This window comes from Arachis stenosperma, chromosome 6 (assembly GCF_014773155.1).
Source record: "Arachis stenosperma cultivar V10309 chromosome 6, arast.V10309.gnm1.PFL2, whole genome shotgun sequence".
NCBI lineage: Eukaryota > Viridiplantae > Streptophyta > Magnoliopsida > Fabales > Fabaceae > Arachis > Arachis stenosperma.
In genome coordinates this window covers 128,778,531-128,801,307 of record NC_080382.1, presented here as the reverse complement: position 1 = coordinate 128,801,307, position 22,777 = coordinate 128,778,531, and the positions used below count along the sequence as shown (strand labels likewise).

Below are 22,777 nucleotides of genomic sequence, written 5' to 3'. Positions count from 1 at the left end.
TTTGTAGATAGAGAAAGCAGGGACTGTTATCAAGTTTAGAACAGAGAAAGCCAGTGCCTAGTAGTAGGATTTATGTTATTTCTCTGTTTATAATGTGATATGAACAGTGCTAAAGACTAAAAGAATGGAAGTAGAAGTGTATATTCAAAAAGGTTCAAACGAAGTGTTCCCACTATAATATAAGCTTGACTTGCTAGATCTAGGGTAGCCAATGAGAAACAAGTATAACATCGTCACCAATAATTACAATCATGAATTCATGATATTTCTTCTCCTAGATCGCACTATAATCTAGTGAGCACGTTATATATACTCCTTTTGATTGTCCACTTTATTCTTTAGTGCATGTTTGGGTGCCATTATTTTGTTAAAAAAAGATCTTTTTTCAATGAAAAAAGATCTTTTTTTATTTTTTAACGTGTTTGGCAAATTTCTAGTAGTAAAAGTAAAAGCACTAGTAAAATCAAAAAAAGATCTTTTTTGAGAAGCTGTAATAAAAAAGATCTTTTTTCCTTAAAAAAAAAAGATGTTTTTCATGTAATACATAAACAAAAAAGTACTTTTATATTGTTATACCCAAACATAATTGATAGATAAAAAGACCTTTTTACATGAGATATCCAAACATAAAATTATTTTTACTTCTTTATAAGATCTTTTAAAAAAAGATAACTCGAAAAAAGATCTTTTCTTAGAAGCTCACCCAAACAAACCCTTAATCCGATAAAATAAAGACTAATCCATTACAATTGTAAAGTTCATTTAAGAGTTTATTATGGGTTAATGAGTTGTTGCATATATAAGATAAGATTAGAACTCTAGAACCCTTAACATTTAAGACGAATGGGCTAAACACTTAATCAGTTACAACTTACATTATATATACTTTTTTTTTTGTTTGCAAAAGGGTATCCATCAGGTTGAAAGCCGAATCATTAATCCCTCAGATATTATAGAGGTACACAAAGTGAGCGACCCTCCCAAACAAGTAAACTCCATTTCCATCCTCCAGTAAATATTGAACTCGAAAGAGATGGTTAAGGAACATAAACCCTTATCTATCTCTGCCAACTTACGTTGTTTTTTTTTTTTTTTTTTGGTTTAGACTTGCGTTGTTACATTATATATACTTTAGGCTTGTGGAATTGTGGCTGGGCCCATCAGAATGCCAACCATGTTGACTGAAACCTTATCCTGAAGGTGTGTGTATTCTTGGAGTTGGCCTGAGTCCTCCCAAGTGGATGCTGCAGGTCAAGGCCCAACCCATTAGATGAGAACTCGAGAAGGATGGCCATTAGTGTTGAGCGCCTAAATTACTAAAAATACATTCAAATAATTTTATTATTGATAAAAATATATTCGAATTTTTTTATTAAAAAATATTTTTAAATAATTTAAAAACATGACAAAAATATTTAACGTTAAATATGTATTTTTTAAAAAATATTTTAGAAATTAAATTTTGATGCAGTTTTTTACAAGTAAGATTAGAAAAATGAGATATTGTTATTCTTAAAATTGGTAATTTTTTGTTAATTATATATTTTTTGTGATTTTTAAAGTATTATTAGTTGTTGACAAAAAAATCACAAAAAATATACTTAACAAAAAATTACTGAATTTTAAGGATAAAAATATCTCATTTTTTTTAATTATGCTTGTAAAAAATCGTATCAAAATTTAATATCTAAATTTTTTTTGAGAATATATATTTAATTTTGTGCATATTTGTCGCATGTTTAAATTATTTGAGAACATTTTTGTCGATACCAAAATTTGAATCATTTTTATCAACAAAATTATTTGAATGTATTTTTCTTTTTATGATTTACCCATATTGAGCACTACCAAAGGTCGCAGCTGAGACTTGGTAAGAATGGATGATTTATCGGCAATGAAAACTTAGGTGCAGTTAATAAGAGCCATTAAATAATTTGATAAATTTAACTAAATTATCATTTAATAATTCTCAACAATCAACCTCACATAAAAATAAGGACAATTTACCAATTTAAAAGAATTTGGAGAATCTTTTACTATATTACAACAATTAGAAGTTGCATACCTTTATGTCTTGTTTCATTTTATATAGAAACCGTGGGAGCTAACCACGGTTTTAGAATCAACATAAACCGTGGCTGGTAGCCAAGTTTTATGATGATATGACTTTGAATGTAAACCGTGGTAGGCAGCCACGGTTTACGTGAGGAGAGAGCTATACATAAACCGTGGTAGGCAGCCACGGTTTATGAAGGATGTAATTCGTGCGTAAAACCCACGATTTATAAATAATTAGAATTTTAAATTATAAAATTTGTATTAGTTTCTAATTTAAAATTTAAATAGACATAATTTAAATTAATAATTTATAAAATTATATGTATTCGTATTATTGTACTCATATGATTTATTTTACTATTGTATTCATATGATTAATTATATTTATTCTATTTAAAAAAAATAACAGTTGCTAATTTTTAACTAATAAATAAATACACTTATATTATTTTTAAATTAAAATTTTTTAAATAAATGTACTCTTATTATTTTAAATTTTTAATTTAAATAAATATATTTGTATTATTTTAAATAAAATTTAAAATTAATATAAGCAGGTTTATTTAAAATTTAAAATTTTAATATTTTAAATAAACATATTCTTATTAAAATTTTTTAAATTTAAATAAACGTAATCATATTATTTTAAATAAGTATATTCTTTTAATTTGAAAATAATATGAATGTATTTAATTATCATCTAATTTCATCTTTTATTTTTATTTATCCTCAACATTTTAAATTATCATATGATAATACCATTGAGTGGTATAATTTAATTTTTGAATTATATTTAATAACTTCAGTGACAATCGTTAAATATGCCTATTGATCTTTGACTGAGTTTTTGAGATATTAGTACATATATATGTAAAGTTCACAATGTAATTATGTTGGATGTCTTGTATCATGTATTTTGACTTTGGAATACTTCAAATTACATTATAATAATTGAATTATAAATATAATGGCTGAATGATGTGCAATAATATTAATAGTAGTTGATTATAATAAACCATGATAATTTTAATAGTTTTTTTTATCTTAATGCAAAATTATAGTGTCCAGATTAAGTATATAAATAATTAACATATTAGTTTCAATAAATATCCTTATAAAGTACTTTACTTTACACAATTACAATAACTAACTATAAGTTTACACATATCATTGATTTATATAGTATCATATTTGTAAATTTATAGTATCATATTTGTAAACTTATAGTTAGTTATAGTTAGTTACAAATATTCATATGAATACAATAGTAAAAATAAATCATATGAGTACAATAATACGAATACATACAATTTTATAAATTATTAATTTAAATTATGTCTATTTAAATTTTAAATTACAAACTAATACAAATTTTATAATTTAAAATTTTAATTATTTATATAAAATTAAATTAATTAAAAAATAAAAATATACTAATACAATTCAAATCGTATTAAAACGTAAATAAATTTGCTGACTCTATAAACCACAAAGCTCTTCGAATTCTCTATCAGCCACCCTACTTCACATAGTCGCTCATGTATAAACCGTGGCTGCCTCTAGGGTTTTATGTACGAAACCATTTCTTCATAAACCGTGGCTGCCTACCACGATTTATGCTTGTCTCTTTCTTCACGTAAACCGTGGCTGCCTACCACGGTTTACACTCAAATTGATTTCCTCGTAAAACCTGGCTACAAGCCACGGTTTATGTTGATTTTGAAACCGTGGTTGTCTCCTACGGTTTCTATATAAAATTAAACAAGACAAATTGGTATGCAATTTTCAAATGTTATAATCTGGTAAAGGATTCAACCAATCATTTTAAATTGGTAAATTGCCCTAAAAATAACTCTACCTTCAATGGCTTCTCTTCAAACAGCACAAGGTTCCAATCCTGAATTATATTCAGACAGTGGAATATAGAGCCATAGTACGTGTGTGTGACTCTCCGAGTGAGAGAATGATCTATGCTTTAAAAATCTCTTCTTTTTCCAATATAACTTTATTTCTTAATTTAAACAGAAATAACACTTATTACTGCAAGTATTTTTTTCCCTCTTTGAATTTTTTTTTTTTCTGAAAAAAAAAATTTGGGTCCAAAAGGAATTATGTTGGAATTACAGATACTTTGTAACTTGGTTTTTAGCACATTATTTGCATCCGCTTGGTGTTTGCCTGTTTGGTATTTGGTTTTGGTGTCGGTGTGTAGACTGTAGAACAAGTTCAACTGTTCAAGCCTGACGCCGACGCATCCCACACCGGTTCACTATAACGTGTAGTGCACGCGCACATCTCGCGTACTGTTTTGGTCTTTCAGGGTCACGATCCATTGATTCGCGTGGGTCTCTCACTTCCCGAATCTAGTCTTTTGATCGATATATCCTATATGTTTTTTATTTACTAATTTACTAATACTTACCAAAGCCTTAATTTTCAGGCGATGCGTCGCTTTCATGATTTAAGAGCGCTTTTCGTAATTTATTAGGGGGTTGCAACGATCTTTTGTGTTAAAAAATCAACAAAGATGTTCGTAGACCAAAATCAGACTAATTTATTTGTATATAAATATATATAATTTAATTTATTTTTAATATATATTTTATATTAATAATTAATTTTAATATATATAATATTATTTAAAAATTAAATATAAAAAATTTTAAATGTATTAAATATATTAATATTTTAATAATTTTAATCGTTAATTTTAATTATAAAAAATATATATAATATATTAAATAAAATTAATAATTAAAATTATTAAAATATTAGTATTTTAAATATATTTAAAATTTTTTAAAAGTAAATTTTTAATTTAATAATCATTGCTGCTGACGTCATTATTGTACACAATGACAACATTTCTCATCAGAGTCATTATTATGACTTATGAGCCACTTTTTTTCAGCAAAATATTATGGTTCTCCTTTTTCATATTTTCAATTCTTGTAGTTATATATATATATATAAAATTTTTTTTATTATTTTATTGTAAACACATTCTCTTCCCTTTCTAATTCTATTATCAATTTTCATTCACTTGCAGCTTCTGAGGCACACAGACAGAGAAATGCTGTCCCCTTTGCAGCGGTTCCAGCTAGCTTTATCACCTTCCTGATCCCATTCCCACCTGCCACCGCTTTTTCCGGTAAGCTCTGTAATTTACGCTTACTCACTCGCCTTATGTTCCAAGCATTCTTCCTCCGTCAACGTCTTCATTACTCCCTCTTCTGTCACTTGTAACCGGACTCCACGGTCTGCATTATATGTTTTTATGCTCGTGAAGCTTCAATTTGTAGCCATTTTCCACTAAGTACTTTGTAGCACTTGCTTGATCTGTTCATTTCTGATTCGGAAGTAAAGAATCTCGTGCACCTGTGCTTCAATTGAGTAAGCTTTTTCGCAGTTCCTTTTTCATTTTTGGTGGCGTTTTCTTGGTAACTGCACCAATTAGCTTTTAGTGCACTTAAATCTTCAACCTTTGAAGTATGTTATAGCAGTCTTTTCTTTACATTTTCGTCAACTTCACAATTTGAAGTCCAAGATAAGTCACCAAAGACTTCACTGCCAAATTTACTCGTTTTGTTTCTCCAATTCCAGAGTATTTATAATTTAATTTGAGTTAACAGCCTCCTATATAATTTCTAAAATTCAAGTCTCAATATGATTTCTTGCACATTCTGTTTGAATTCAGAGGTCTTGTGATTCGACGAATTCAACTGCATTGAAAGTAAGAAGTTTGAGTGGCAGCCATGGTTCTAGGCTCAAAAGGGAAGAACCGGAGAGGTGGCACCGTGCAAATCGATTGCCTTGTTCACATTCAAGAGATTAAGCCATGGCCCCCATCACAATCTCTCAAGTCCCTTCGTTCTGTTTTGATACAATGGGAGAACGGCGAGCGCTCTTCAGGGTCTACCAGTCCTGTTTCCCCAGGTGAAGGGAAAATTGAGTTTAATGAGTCATTTAGGCTTCATGTGACTCTGTTGAAGGACATGTCTGCCAAGCATAGTGTTGCTGATGTGTTCCAAAAGAATTACTTGGAGTTCAATTTGTATGAGCCTCGAAGAGATAAGATTGTTAAAGGTCAGTTGCTAGGAACTGCCATTGTAGACTTGGCGGATTGTGGCGTCCTTAAGGAGCCCTTGAGTGTTAGTGTTCCATTGAACTGCAAGAGGAACTACAGAAACACGGATCAGCCGCTTTTGTATGTTAAAATCGAGCCTACCGAAAAGCATCGGACTAGGTCCTCGTTCAAGGAAAGCAATCCCAAAGAGGCATCGAAGGACAACAAAGGTGGTGACTCTGTGTCTACATTGATGAATGAAGAATATGCTGAGGAAGCTGAGAGTGCTTCCTTTACTGATGATGATGTTTCCTCCCATTCATCTATTGTAGCAGCTACTACCCCGGAAACTAGTGGGAGTATACCTCCTCATTGTGCAGAGGTACCCATATCTTCCCCCTTATTCATAGCAGTATGTCCTTTGCCTAACTATATCTATGGTTATGTTTGAGATTGTGTATACAGTCCTTAGCACTATTCCATGAAATGTAGAGAGATAGAAGCAACTGCAATAGGAAATGTTGTAACAACATTTTAGGTTCTTTGCATACATCTTCTCGTTGGCATGGTATGGATCCTTTCAAAGTTTCACATAATGTTGTTCTTATTAATCAATGCCGGGAAAACAACAAACCTATTGTCATGTTACTATTAGTATTAGCAGCATGCAAATGCACACGATCTGCTTTCTTGGTATATCTAGTGTATTTTAGAAAAATAACAGTTATAATCAAGCAATAAATTAATAGCTGCTGAGTTGCAGAATGGAGCACATGGAGCAACCCGAAACACAGATAGTAATGAAAAGGAGCATACTTTGGCATCAGAAACAAAGGTTGAAAGATTGCAACAAGATACATGTGAGAAACTAGAGAGTTCATCTAACGCCTCATCCGGGGATCTGTCCTCTAATATCGAAAGCCCGGCAAATGGTCAACCAGCTATGGAGAATACTAGTAATCACAGCCCAGTGACAATTCAAAAGCAAGTTGTTGATTCTTCCTCCCCATCCTTGGAGGAAAATTCCAAGAGCAGGTTCACAAACAGTGATCATGAAAATTTGGATCAGGAGGATTTTGAAGAGGATGCTAATTGTAGAAATAAATTTGAAGATGTTAAAACTAACAGTAATGGAAGTACTATTGATATCTATTCAAGGAACACTACATCTCTTAGTAATGGCTTTGTAGACATGACTCCAGGCTCTGTAAACTGTATTAGTTCAGAAATCAATGACAAATTGAATGAGCTGCATGGTGAAGCTAACGAATCTCACATGAAGGGGGAAGGAAGTGCTAAATCTTATTGTAGTTCTGTTGAGGACAGTAATGGAAATGAAATGTCTGATTTGGATATGCAAAACCATGTAGGAAATGAATCAATGGCTCGTGGTGTGAAAGACCAAGTTTCATTAAGTAGCGATATATACTATCTTGGTGGGTCAGAGAGTCATCTGAAAGGCAGTAATATTATGAGAAGTGAGAGATTAAAGCACGTGAAGTCGGTGAGGTCATCAACAGAATCAGCTAGGAGTATTGGATCACTCAGTAGCAATCATCTTTCTGAAGTAAGAGAAAGCCATATAGGAGATGCACAAAACAATGGAGGGAACATCCATGACAAAAGAGATGCTAAGATTTATCCAAGGGAATCCAGATCTACCATTTTTGACAGCAAGGTTGAGAATTTAGAAAACAAGATTAAGATGCTTGAGGGAGAGTTAAGAGAGGCTGCTGCCATTGAAGCTGCTTTATATTCAGTAGTTGCTGAGCATGGCAGCTCCATCAGTAAGGTTCATGCCCCAGCTCGGCGCCTGTCCAGGATGTACCTTCATGCTTGTAAAGAAAATATTCAAGCAAGAAGGTCTGGGGCTGCTAAAAGTGCTGTTTCAGGTTTAGCACTTGTTGCAAAAGCTTGTGGAAATGATGTCCCAAGGTACATTTGATATAGATTGCAATTTTCCTTTCTTTTTCTTTCCTTTGATACAATGGTTAGAGCAATTTATTTCATACCGCCATTATCCTAATTATAAAAGAGAAAAAAAAAACTTTTATGCCAAACATATATATATACAATTTTTCTTTTGGCAAGTCCGGAAGAAAATTTTACACGTTGAAACAGCCGTATCTCTCAGTAATGATCCTTTTCCAATATGATAAATTAATTGGACGTCCTACATAAAATTCTTAACTGACATGGATCAATTGACTATTAGAGGTTGGCCAAACAATGTCTTCCTATTCTTACTGCATGATGTGAAAATCATAGTTCATCATAAGCTGTGACAACTGCATACTGATCAACCTCTTCTTGCATGTTGTTACAGATTGACATTTTGGTTATCTAATTCTATTGTGTTGAGAATAATTATAAGCCAATCCACCAGAGACATGGCACCATCAAGTCCTACCGGTTATAGTATGAGAAGGAAGAGAGCAGAGGGGAATGGAAAAATAGCTCAACCATTGGTATGGAAAGGTCTATCTGCTAGGAAAAGTGAGAAGACAGCATATGGTGCTTTTGGCAGCTGGGATGACCCAAATGTATTCATCTCAGCACTAGAAAAGGTGGAAGCTTGGATCTTCTCTCGCATTGTGGAATCAATATGGTGGCAGGTAATTGTTTAATTTTTTGCTTCTCTTTAAATCATAAAGCTTCCATACAAGCACAATATTAATATGAAATTTCCATTGGCATCTAACATCTTATGTTCTGTCCTGTTCAGTCTTTGACTCCGCATATGCAGCTTGTTGATGCGAAGTTCATCAGCAGGAATGTCAGTTCTGCATCAAAGAAAAGCTTTAGAAGAATGTCTACCACATGTGACAAAGAGCAAGGGGATTTATCACTTGACATTTGGAAGAATGCTTTTAGAGAAGCCTGTGATAGGATCTGTCCCATTCGAGCTGGAGGGCATGAATGTGGCTGTTTGTCTCTTCTTCCTAGATTGGTTAGTCTATCCAGTTCTTTCTTTGACCCTTCCCCTCTTGCACTAGAGGGGTTGAGTTTTCCATCTTAATACCTTTTGTATTTTGACCTATTTGATATACATTGTTTCCCGGCAATGGTTTCCTCGTGAAAATTCATGTGATCTGATCTCTTTTATTCTACCATTGATAAAAAAGATGGGACCAAGGGAACCACTGCATACTCTAAAAAGTGGCAAAAATAAACTCATGATCGATTTTTATGAAATCTTTACATGAAAGGATCCATTTCATTGTGAGAAAGAGCTTTGAAATGGACATTGTGTTAAAGAAAAAATGTATTCATTTGTCAATAGAACTATAAATTAAAAGAATCAATGGTAAAAAATGTGATGACAGTCAAAACATGTTGGTCCTTTTTTCTCTCCAGACTCATTTCTGTGAAGTCTAATGTCTGAAATTAAAGAGATTCGTTTTTGGGGAATCGCAACATATTTGTACAGTTAAGTTTTGTTCTATCCTCTTCCTGGTAGAAAATGGATCTACTTTGGTAATGGAAGCAATAAGGGGTACCATTTATATCCCATATGGATTCTTATGAATCAGGGTGACTGACTTATAAGTTATCCGCATTCTTAAAAATCTTTGGTAGCATAGTTCCTCCACTCATTTGAGAAGAAAGGAGTGAGAAAAGTATGGTTTGGGCAAATTGCTCAAGTGTAAAGCCATCCCCTTCCGGGAAAAAAAAATAGATACCTATATTAATCAATATTTTGTATCTAAGTTTGTCAGCGCAGTCAAAAAAAGAATTAGAAAGTTTTGTTGTCCCTACTAATTACCATAGCATGCACTTTTATTGCTTGATCTAGATAATGGAGCAGTGTGTGGCAAGATTAGATGTTGCAATGTTCAATGCCATCCTTCGTGAATCTGCTGACGACATCCCAACAGATCCTGTATCTGATCCCATTGGTGATCCTAAGGTCCTCCCCATTCCACCTGGTAAATCAAGCTTTGGAGCTGGTGCACAGCTGAAAACGGCGGTAAATTATCGGACCTTAATAGCTTAATTTCTTTTAAATATTTTTTTAGTAGTGAGCCTCCAATATAGTTGTCTTGTAAATATTTCTAGTATTTAACTTCTCTACTAGACTACTACACAACACGCACAAACTTTTATAAGAACATGATATTTTGGTTATCCTTTTGCTCTCTGAGTTCCTGAAATTTGGATCTTTATCATAATTAAGACCCTGGATGTTCTTCCACCTACTGCATGTTTGCTCCCGTTTTTCTCCGGTTCATGATTCATTGTGACCCTTGTTTTGTCAACTTCCTAGCATCTATGGTGATTCTCTTCCTGTTCAAGGCTTCCATACTGCTCTTGCCGTTAATTGATATGTGGCCAACAATTGAGGTGTTTTTGTACAAAGATAATAGAGGCAGCTGCTGAGACAGGGTTGTAGAGCTACAGAGAACAGATTGATGAGAAAGGAGAGTGTGAGTAGTTGGGTTAGGAAGTTAGTCACTGGCCGTTAGCACTACTGTAAATAGTAATCTTGGGCATCTTTCGAAAAACCTCCTTCGTGTTTGCAATCCTTTATTACACCCTTTGGTGTGATCCTTCCGTGGATCCTGTGTAACGCAGGTTGCTGGTGCACCATGTTTTTCTTGGAAACAATAGGCATTATGTTTTCTTGTGGGTAATCGTAGTATAATTTCTCTTGCATATAATTATATACGATAATTGAGTAATAACATTCAAGTGCAGATAACATAGTTTCTCTTTAGTTCTTCTACATTCTCAATAACATGAACTTAATATTTGGTGCACCGGTAAGATTGCTGTCTCATAAGCTTACGGATTCAAATCTTCAAGACAATCTTTCCATTTATGCACCCCCCTTTTTTTTCTCTTTCTCTTCACCGAAGATGCAGTTAAGGGTGCCTACATCCACCCTCCCCACATCTTACTAGGTCAGGAGGCTTGTGCAACGGGCCTCCTCTTAATATTTTGTCATCCTCTCATGAATTTAATGGCAAACTACAGATATAGATGTTCAACTTACTCCTTTATTTCTATTGATGTGTGGTTGTCTTAGATGTGCCTCGAAAAGTAGGCAATGTATAGGATGAATGCTTAACAGCATAACAAATGTGACCATGTAGTTTCATTGTTATGATGCCAGTGAAGATGCATGTCTTAACTGATATGTGGTTTTTAAATCTGTATTGTCAGATTGGAAACTGGTCTAGATGGCTAACTGATCTATTTGGTATCGATGATGATGACGTGCTTGAAGATAAAGATGATGATGACCATTACAGCAGTGATGGAAGTCAAAATACATCATTCAAGGCCTTCCATCTTCTCAATGCACTAAGTGACCTCATGATGCTCCCTAAGGATATGCTGTTAAACGAATCCATCAGGAAAGAGGTTAGGCAATGAACTTGCAGTTTTCTCGAATCATTTGTTAACTACTCTATAAGTTTCTTCTCCTGAATCATGGTAGAACAATTCTTGTTGGTGAAGGTGTGTCCCATGTTTAGTGCACCACTTATCAAGAAGATTCTGGAGAATTTTGTCCCGGATGAATTTTGCCCCGATCCAATTCCACCTGTTGTCTTTGAAGCTCTGGACTCACAGGTTAGATAACCGAACTTTCATGTTACTTTTTTTTCGTTGGTACACGATTCAATATAGGATTTATAGCATGACACAATTTTAGCTTATAAAAAAAGGTTATGTTGGATAAATGCTGGCATGTATAAAAAGAAGGCATAATGATTAGGACACTGTTTAACATAACAGATATATACTAGGATCAACTCAACCACGTTACGCCAAAATCAGCCACTAGTGTAGAGTACACATTGAAATTCACAAATATTTATACACAAATACATGGTGACTGATTTTAGTGTATACATAGCATTTTTGGGATCAACTAGTTAAGGCTGCGTTGGGTTTAATTTTGATCGTGCAACCCCCTAACTTGATTACTTTTATATGGCTATCCGCCTGTGCTGCACTTCTTGTTAATTACACAAATCTTAACTCTATTTATTATATGTTATATCAATGACTTAGATTTAGAGTTTAAAATTTAGAATTTATGGTTTAAAATTCAGGGTTTAAAAGTTAGAGCTTAGGGGGTTTAGAGTTTAAGGTTTAAAATTTAGAGTTTAAGATTAGTTTTTAGAGTTCAAGGATACTCTTAATTTTTCCGGATCGCATTAGCATTCGCTCTTTTATACAAATAAAAATGATACAAAATGGGCCTATTTTTTAATGGGAAATACTAGGAGACCAACACTTTTAGTGTAAAAAAAGAGAGAAAGATGTCTATTGTTGATTCAAAGGTAAGACAAAAATAAAGAAAATGTATTGGTCACCTATTATTTTTCTTTTTTAATGCTGCTAATATAATGCTTGTGATCGATAGATTCGTTTTCAATTTGATGCAGGATGATCTCGAAGATGGAAATGAGTCTGTCAACTACTATCCATGCATTGCAGCTCCAATCGCATATTCACCTCCCCCTGCAACTTCCATTGCAAGCATTACCGCGGAAGTTGGAAGCGAATCTTACCTGAGAAGAAGTAAATCTTCCGTTATCAGGAAGTCATACACAAGTGACGATGAACTCGATGAATTAAGCTCTCCATTATCTTCTATATTATTTAATGGTTCTTCCTCCTCTCCAGCATCAGTAAAACCCAACTGGAAGTTGAAGGATTGTCGCATTGAATCCAATGTCAGATATGAATTGCTCAGGGATGTCTGGACGAATAGCGAGTAACTTTTCAGAAACAAATATTACTATCTGCGTGTAACTAATGTTAGATGCCACTATGTAAAATAATGCCCTCAAGGTTTAGCACATGTATTATAAGCTGGTGTGGTGATAGTTGCTTGCATGTAATTAAATAACAAATAAATAACGAGGGATATGTTTATACCGGTGTAAGTTTTCTTGAGTTACTTCTAACTTCTTATGCGTGATAAATCATTAAATCTTGTCAATTTAACCGTTGGATTTTAACATATTTTTATGAGGCTTGCTATCCATTCAAGTATTTTTATCAATTAAATTAGTCTAAACCTAGCAAAAAGCGCTTACAAACAAGTGCGAAAGACCACACACTTTTTTTTTTCTTCCTATGAAAAATAATATTGAAATTTCTTAATAGTGTACTACAAAAATTTTTTAATTTTAACGCAGGAATTTTTTTAATTTTGATATTAAAATTTTTTAATATTCTAAATTTGATGTTGCAGTTTTCTTTTTCTTTTTCTTTTTCTTATTCTTATTATTCTTTTTTTTTTCGTACAGAATTTGTGTTTTTATTTAAAAAGTTACGTATTTTTTTTCAAATATTTTTTTTATTGTTAAAAAAGAATAAACCAAAAAATAAAATAAAAAATTACATAATTCTTTTTTTTTTGTTTAATTTTTTTTTCTGTGTTTTTGGACGTGAGAGCTTATATCAAATCTGAGATTGAGATACCGGCTAGTGCTTCTGACACTAAATTGTGCTACTAAATTAAATTAATTTCTCATTATCCATGTATGTCAGTAATGGTGGATATATCATGTTTTATTGAACAATATTTTCAATCAAATGTGAGAGCTTCTTACATCAATTCTGATCTTGAGACACTGCCTAGTGCTTCTAACAGTGAGAGAGTATATCGAACATTTTTAAAAGTGTCTTTATAGGAGAAAACTTTCAACAAAATTATGAATTTGAAATTCCCTCTTACATGATCTGACTGCAACCTGTTAATTCTCGTGTATAAGAGGCATGGCAAAGATATAAGTACAAAGTGATTTGAATTACGCGTTTTTTTTTTTATTTTTTTCTCTTTTTGGTTTTTTTTTGTTTTAAATTCATGCATGCATTTTTCTTCTCTTCTTTTTTTTTTTTTATTATTTTTCAATTTCGTCACTGTCGTTACCAACAACTCCTTCTCCTGGTCTCCTCTTAATGGAATTTCGTCTCCTCTTTCCTTTTTATCATTCTCCTCCATCATCATCATCATCATCGTCGTCATCGTTATTATCATTGTCTTCTTCTAATATGCATCGTCGTTATCGTTATCAAAGAGTTTTTGTTATATTGATGACATTGTTTGATCCAAAATTGATTTGGATGTATTTTTGTTTAAATTTGACTTGTTTCTAAATTCGAATTTATATAACGGACAATTTTCGGTTCATTTGGTATTATACAATGGTTTCGTTTTGATAATATTTTCGGTTCATTTGAGACGCATGTGTTTCTGAATTCGAATTTATATAATGGACAATTTTCAGTTTATTTGGTATTATACAATAGTTTCATTTTGATAATATTTTTTATTCTGAAATTATTTAATGATGTCACTACAGAAAATCAAAATCAATAAAAATGTTAGCAAAATATTGGTATTGTTAGTGATGACGAAGAGGAGGAGGAGATGGATGTGGTGGTATGATGGTGGTGACGATGACGATAATAAAAAAAAATGAAGAAAAAGGAGAAGGAGAAGGAGAAGAAGGAGGAGGAAGAAGAAAAAAAAAAAGATAAAATCCTGCGCAGTGTAAACTAAATGACTTGGTTGTTTAGTTGCATAAATCGCTTAAATGTGTAGCAGAACTCTTACAAAATACATATGTTTAAACATGTATCAGAAAATCATGCTAAATGTTTATATAAGAAACAAGATGCTAGCAAAGAACAACAATTTTATTAAGCTAATAACATACAGCAGGTGCTAAATTGTGAGTTAAATTGTTAAAATAAATCATTCTTATTAAATGCTACAATGATTTATATATGACTTTATAAAAAAATGTTAAAATTATAATTAGCATTGTTAAATTTTGAGTCAGCCCATACTATATAGATGCTCTTTGTATTTGTTAGTTTGGAAGGATATGGATAAGAAATTTTAAATTTAGAACTAATGAGGAATTATAATTTTTTAGCAAAGAAGGATAAAATTATTTATTATCACTTTATTTAATTATATTATATTTTATTTTATTTTATTCAATTAGTTCAGTTTTAAACAATTAGTCAAAAAGACTCAGTTATCAATAAAAACACATCAAATTTATTTCTACATTCAAATGAACCTCAAATAAACTAAGAAATGAATCGAAATTATTCAAGGAATAAAAAACTTGGTCAATACTTAATAGAAGTATCAAGCAAACTTCAATTAACACACAAATGAATCGAAATTAGTTCAGTTTTGAACAAGTAGTAAAAAACACTCAATCATCAACAAAATACATCCAATCCATTTTTGGATCCAAATGAACCTCAATTAAACTAAGAAATAAACCGAAATTACTTAAGGAATAAAAAATTTGGTCAATACTTAACAGTAGTATCATGTGAATCTCAATTAACACACAAATAAACCAAAATTAGTTCAGTTTTAAACAAGTAGTATAAAAGACTCAATCATCAAGAAAAACAAATTCAATCTATTTCTGGATCCAAATGAAGCTTAATTAAACTAAAAAATGAAGCAAAATTACTTAAGGAATAAAAAATTTGGTCAATACTTATCAACAATATCAAGTGAACCTTATTTAACACACAAATGAACAAAATTAGTTCAATTTTGAACAAACAATTAAAAAGACTCAATCATCAACAAAAACACATCGAATTCATTTCTGAATTCACATGAACCTCAATTAAACTAAAGAGGAAAAGAAAAAATGCAACAACAACATCAGCAATAAAAGAATTAAACTAAAGAGGAAAAGAAAAAATGCAACAACAACATCAGCAATAAAAGAACAACGATTGAGAAAAAACACGCGAAGAAGAAAAAAAAGAAAGAAGAAAGAGGAACGCGAAAAAGAAGAAGGAAGATCTCAAAGAAGAAGAAGGAATGCGAAGACGAAGAAGGAATAACGTGAAGACGAAGAAGGAACACGAAAACGAAAAAGGATATGTTTGCGTGAGTGAAGCGCATTCGTACATGCTGGTGTAATGAAAGTGGTTTTTGTTGAGTTTGGTCCAACTTGGTTGGACTTGATTACTAAAAAGACTTAGATGTGTAGCTGGACTACTATAAAATATATGTACTCTTATATACTCTATTAACCTTAAAAAGTTTGTAATATAATAATAATAATAATAATAATAATAATAATAATAATAATAATAATATTGGTGATAAAAAAATTATATTATCAAATTGATTCACTATCTCTTTATCATGTTAAAATAATATTCTAAGAAAAGAAATTATATTATGAAAAATTGTATGTTCGAAAATATTATACTCAATTATTATAATTTTTTTTGTTTATTTAGTGTTATAAATGGATATAAATTATTAAACATATTTTTTAATTATTAAATAATTTAATAGTATCTTTTAGGCTTTGTTTGGATATAGAAAAAAATAGAATGAAAGAAAATAAGAGAAAAGAAAATGAGAGGAGAAAAAATAGAAAGAAAAATAGAGTTATTTATGTGTTGTTTGGATGAAAAAAAAAAAATAGATGAAAAGAAAATAAAGAGAAATTTTTTTTTGTTTGGATGAAAAGAAAAGTGAGAAGAAAAAAAATTATAATGGTATAAAATTACATTAATATTCTTATAATAAAATAAAATATAAATATTTTTATTTATTTATGTTTTATTATATTTTATAAATATTATAAAATATTATAAATTTATATATTTGATTTAAATTATTTATCTAATACATATATAAATATATAATGTTTAAATGTGAATGACTATTATAATATATTAAAACTAAATTTATATTAATAATTATTAATAATAATAAAATTATGTATAATATTGTAAATATACAAAGATAACATTTTTTTTGTTTTCTTGTTTGTAATGATAAAAAAAATTTTAATGGGACTCACACCAAAACTTTCTTTTTTTTTATTTTTTTTAGCAACCAAACAAAAATTTTTTTTTTATTCATTTCCCTTTTATCCTTTTTTTTTTCTTATTTTTCCTTGAACCAAACATAGTGTTAGTGATTTATTTTTGTCACACAAATATTTAAAGAAATAAGAAATAGAAAACGATGGTGAGAGTTACTATCCCAATTCTAAATTAAACATTTTGTTCAATATGGTTATTAATGCATGTTTGTTCCTTATCAAAACAAACAACTAACAAAAATAATTAATTATAATAGTGTATGTTTAATGGAAAGTGGTGGATACGTTTATAGAAACGAATCAGAATTATTTAGCACACAATTTTTTAAATTGCTTATATACGTTTTTAAAATTATGTTATTTTTATAGTTATGTGAATTTTAATTATTTTAATTTATTTATTAGGTATATTTTAAGAAAATCAAAGATAATAACTATAAATATAATGATTATTAAATGTATTCTCTCATAAATTCAATTACTATATTAAATGTATTAGTTATATATCATTTATTATGTATGTTTAATCTCATCCATTAAAACTAATTCAATCACTATAAATGTATTCTCATATTCTTATATAAGAATGTTATTCTCATATGATACAACTCCTGTATATACATATCAAATAGTAATATATAATTATATATATATATTAATATTATTAATTATTTAAAATTTTATATTTATTTTTTATATAATTTTGATGTAGGACATAAATAAAAATTTATAATTAATAGATAGACAAAATATATAACAACAACAACAACAACAACAAAAAAGCCCTGTCCTACTAGGTGGAGTCGGTTATATAAATCAAACGACGTCATTGAGCTTTGTCATGTATCATGTTGATGGTTTCAGTGGCTAAGAGAAGGAGGGGTTGAATCTTAGCTCCGTTTTGCTTGATTACACTTTCTGGTCTTGGAGGAGACTTTTCTGTTTTTGTCTCGTCTCTAACCACGAGACTTTTTATTTTTGTCTCGTCACTTGGCACGGGATATTTTTGGTTTTAACTCCTGTGCAGTAGAAACAGAAATGGAGTAGTAGAGAAAGAAGATTACACCCAGATATATCCTAGTTCAGCTGCTAAGTGCAATGCAGCCTACATCTAGTCTCTATCACAACTATGATGGAATTTCACTATAATCAATCTGATTACAAACTGTAAAGTGCTAACCCAACTTACAAGGGGATTCCCACAGAATCATGAAACACAACATAGATGAACAAAGGAACTCTAAGACATCTATGGCTTTTTCTTTTAATTTTGTACTCTCTGCCTTTTTCCGCTCTATGACTTTTTCATACAAACCTCACTGTTTGTCTTTTTTCCATGAGACTCAAGACATGACAAAATTAAACAGAAAAATTACAAAACAGAATACATTGAAGGAGAAGAAAATCTGTAAGCTTAGGTAGCTATGAGACTTTTGTGCCTTGCACTCTCAAACTTTCTCCTTGAATCAAACCGTGACTGTTCACCCCTTTTTATAGAGAGGAGAAGCCTTCACAGTTGAAACAAAAACCAAGCTTAACTTCTTTTCCTTCATAACAGAACCGGTTCAGCCACAGAGAGAGAAGAGGTAACTCATGCAAAACCCAACATGCAAATACCTCTAGTTCTTCCTTGGTCATCACTCTTCATCAATCCGAGCGCTCCATCCTTGGCTTGCTCTCCAAGATGGATTTCTGGCCCTTGATGCTTCATGATGATGGCTTCATCTGCTCCAATCTCTGCCTCTTCCATCACTTCGCCACTCTAGCTACTTCCTGTGGTGGTTGAGTAGAATCAGAGACAAGCCATGCCTCCAAGAATCTCTTCCTTGCTGGCCGAATCTCCTTCTTTCTTTTTGAGCATGAAGGCTCGAGATTACCTCACCAAATCTTTCCACTTTTGGTGAAAATTTCAGCCACAACATACTTTTATTTTGTTATGTTTTCTTGCCATCATTATGATGGTCTTGAGACGTGCTTTTCTTTTCTTTTGGTAGCTTGAAGTAGCTTCCATGGCTTCCTGGATATTGACCGAAGGAAAGAGAGAAATGAGAGAGAAGATGGAGTTTGAAAGGAAAGCAATTAAATGAAATAGAATAAATTAATTGTAATGTGTTGCTTTTCCTCTATACTGAGTAGCGTGCATCTTCAATGCAATCAATCATGTCAAACACAATTTCTCTCTCATAGTTTCCATGCATGTATTCAATTTACTTTAGTGAAATTTGAATTCCACTAAAAATGGATTCCGTTGGAAGCAATGAAGCTTTGTTTTCTTTGCTTCATGGTTTCGGTTCAAACATGCTTGCCTTCAAGCAATTTTAGTTTGGGCTTGTAACTATGATAATCAAAACTGGCCCAAAAATATTTCAGCCATGTGATCCGATGGAAGGCATAGAGCAAATGATAACATTTGCTTTCCTGATGAATTATTTTTGGATCATGCATTGGGTCACATTAGCAAAGATTTGAAATTGGGCTTATGATAATCATTCAATCTGGCCCAATAAGTATCACAACAATTCAGCCACACTCATCATATATTCTTGCATCAAACCAAAGCTGAATGTAATTGGGCTTGCACCAGAATTTTGTTTTCAGCCCAATATTAAAACCTGCAATAAAATTATTAATCAATATATGTTAAGTGAAAATTAAATTAATAATTTTGTAATTAATTATTTTAATAATATTTAGTCATCACAAATATTAATTTAGAATTTTTCAAACTCATCAATCTCCCCCTTGATGACAAACATTATTAAAAATTGAAATGGAAAGAAATTAAAGATTAGAGTATAGAATACTCCCTTTGAATATTTTGAATTTCTCCCCCTTTCAAATTGTCACATGGCTCCCCCTTAATATATGCCATTTTTACCAAGGGAAGCTTTATACCTGTAACAATTTAATCAAGCTTTAAGTAACAATGTTATTTAGCATATTCATTCCATGATGCTAAATGCTTGATTTATGAGCAGATTTGAATGATATACAAAACTTATTTGCTATCACAAATTTAATTTTTTGCTCAAACTCACCATAATCAATCAAAATCTGTTTTTGGTAGAAATCTTGCTGTTCAAAAATATTTGTTAATAAATCAGAGCAATCTTGGTAGGAAAAATATTTTTCAATCATGATTTAATCTTTCCAAACATAGCAACTTTCATCATTAAGAACTGCCAAAAATAAATCCAACATAAATCATTTTACCAAGGTAAGTGGTAAACACATTTTACCAAGATAAACATCAAATAATGGCAGCAATCAAGATAAACCGAATGCATTCTCAATCAACATAAACCAAAAGCATTGTTTAATCATCAACAGAGGTGATCATGAATTTTCACAAAATTTCATCCCCTGTTCCAGTTTCAATTTTTTTTAACCTTATTCTCCCTATTTTGTCATCAAAGGGGCACCTGCAATCAAAATTTTGTCATAGGAAACAAGATATGCAAGATATAACCAAACAAAATAGAGTATCACGGAGTATCTCAGAGTTATAGTGGTATCTTAACACAAAATAGAGAAACAGATTGAGCCTAATTAAGCCAATATCCTAAACTTAAACAGAAATTTAATCATCAGATAAATGCAGATCAGATTCTCCTTCATCTTCTTCATTATCAACTCCCAAATCTTTCTCCAAGTTTTCCAGCATTAGACCCACTCTATCTTTGCATCTCATCCATGCTCTTTAAGATTTATATGCTAGTTTACGTGCAGCCTTATGAGATTGTACCATGACTTCTGACATATTTAAAAATTCTGTGAGAATTTCTTTGATAGACTTGGTGGTCTTGGAGGACTCAGGTCTGTCCTCAAACTCACTTTCTGAAGCCATGAATTTCTTACTTTTGGTTCCTTTAACTGCTCCACCTCCTTTGACCATTGACACTTTGTTCTCTACTGCCTCATTCAAAATGTCAACTTTAAAGAATTCAAAGATACTGGTTAAGAACATACCATAGGGCAGATTTGCCTTTTTGGTGCTCTTGACCGAGTCCCACATATGGCAGATCATAATATAACCAAAAGAAATGGGAGTAGATGTAATAAGTGCAAATAAGATGAGGGAGTCAGAATATGTTACTCTATTGTGAGACCCGCTTTGAGGAGTCAAAATGTGGGTGATGATCCTGTGAAGCAATGAGTTGGTGGAACCTAGAGCCTTGTGGGTAGGAACATTTCCATCCAAGCCTGAGAGATGCTCACATATGTGTTGAAGAATAACCTTTTGGGTGACGCCGACTTGTGAGTCCCACCTTTCGGCCATGTATGCTCTCGGCCCTTCATCTTTGTATCCTAAGGCAGTTCCAATGGTGGCAGTGTCAAGGGTGATGTGAACTCTTTTCACATATGAATGGATGGTGCTATCAATAAGTCTCATGTTGGCGTAGAACTCACGGACCAGACCTGGATAAACTGGCTTCTGGATGTGAAGCAGAGGAGTCCATTGAAGCAGTTCGAAGAGAGGAGAGACATTTATTCCCTTGTTGGAGAGAGTCTCAAGGTTGACAAGGTAAGTCAGACAGAGATGACGCTTTTGCATGACTTCTTTGTGGAATTCATAAGAAGTGCAAGAGTTGAATCTGGCAGGGTCATAGTGGGAGTGTGTTTTGGCAAATTTATTCTTGAACTCCGAGGATTCCAGATTTGCCGGTTCCATGGTGTTGTGTAGAACGAATCCTTTTGATTTATGAGCACTCTTCCCAGGTGTGGCTTTCTTTGGTGATGGTGGTGGTGATGCAATGGGTGAGGTGTGAGATGATTCTTCCTCAACACTTGGCTCCTTGTTTTTGCCTCAGCCTAAGCTTTTGTGGGTAATTACTTTCTTTCTCATGGTGGCCGTATGTTTGGATGGTGGTGAGGGAGAAGATGAAGATGTAGAATGAATATGGATATAAGTGTGGGTCTGTGGAGAGGGGGTCTTTTGAGAAAGGCGAATGCGTTCACTTTTTCTAGAAGCCGTTTTCTTTTTCATGATGAAGAGAAGATATGGAGTTGGAAGAAGAAAAGATGGCCGAAGAGTGTGGAGAGTTGAGAGAAGTTAGAGGTGCATTAAATGTTGATTGGAAAGGGAAGTTAATGATCATCATGGCGCGGTTATTAACCAAGGGATTTTCAGGAATTTGAAAAAGTGGTTTCCTAGAATCAAGGGATTAGATGGAAAGAGGGATTTGATTTGACAATAACCACTTCCAATAAGATTTGATAAGACAACAAAAAGATTTTGATCATCATAAAATGAGAGACCAATCAAAAGGTCAAGGTGGGATCAAAGAGATTTTGTGGGGCCCATGAGAGATAAATTCTGCGCAACCTCCCCCTTAATTACAGCTTCTCCAACATGCTTGTATTTTTATCTCGTCCATTCCTACGAGACAAAACTAAGCAGAGTTAGAATTTCACAGATTTTCAACAGAACTTAAATAAAACATTCCCAAGCTTTTTCTTAGAGAACAGAATCTGTCTTCACAGAGGGGTTTTGTAAAAATGTCAACAAGTTGATCTTCAGATTTTGCAAATTGAATATCAATAGTACCCTTTTGCACATGTTCTCTAATAAAATGATATTTGATTTCAATGTACTTTGTTCTTGAGTGCAAAATAGGATTTTTTTTGAAATATTTATAGCACTCATGTTATCACAAAATAATGGTATACTATTGATCTTTAATTTGTAATCTTCCAACTGCGTTTTTAACCAAATTAATTGTGAGCAACATGCAGAAGCGGATATGTATTCAGCTTCAGCTGTGGATAGAGCTACTGTGGCTTGTTTTTTGCTTGACCA

General features: G+C 32.0%; 1 protein-coding gene across 2 annotated transcripts; it reads left to right on the top strand.

The window, feature by feature from the left end:
• Positions 1 to 5,018: 5,018 nt before the first annotated feature.
• LOC130935746 (uncharacterized) lies at positions 5,019 to 13,073 on the top strand. 2 transcript variants are annotated; one of them, XM_057865632.1, is made up of 9 exons: positions 5,019 to 5,209; positions 5,756 to 6,506; positions 6,888 to 8,059; positions 8,451 to 8,739; positions 8,850 to 9,074; positions 9,921 to 10,094; positions 11,291 to 11,491; positions 11,588 to 11,701; positions 12,523 to 13,073. In XM_057865632.1, exons 2-9 carry the CDS (start codon positions 5,814 to 5,816, stop codon positions 12,856 to 12,858), a joined length of 3,204 nt encoding a protein of 1,067 aa, XP_057721615.1. In that variant the 5' UTR covers positions 5,019 to 5,209; positions 5,756 to 5,813; the 3' UTR covers positions 12,859 to 13,073. The 2 variants fall into 2 exon arrangements, with proteins under 2 accessions (XP_057721615.1, XP_057721613.1); XM_057865630.1 differs by having other exon boundaries at positions 5,067 to 5,451.
• The last annotated feature ends 9,704 nt before the right edge of the window (positions 13,074 to 22,777 follow it).

Bases quoted from the DNA above. Each gene is read 5' to 3' on its own strand.
- LOC130935746 (XM_057865632.1), top strand. From the start codon at position 5,814: ATGGTTCTAGGCTCAAAAGGGAAGAACCGGAGAGGTGGCACCGTGCAA. The intron at 9,075-9,920 runs GTTAGTCTATCC...TGCTTGATCTAG, and splicing joins TGTCTCTTCTTCCTAGATTG to ATAATGGAGCAGTGTGTGGC. The intron at 11,702-12,522 runs GTTAGATAACCG...AATTTGATGCAG, and splicing joins TTGAAGCTCTGGACTCACAG to GATGATCTCGAAGATGGAAA.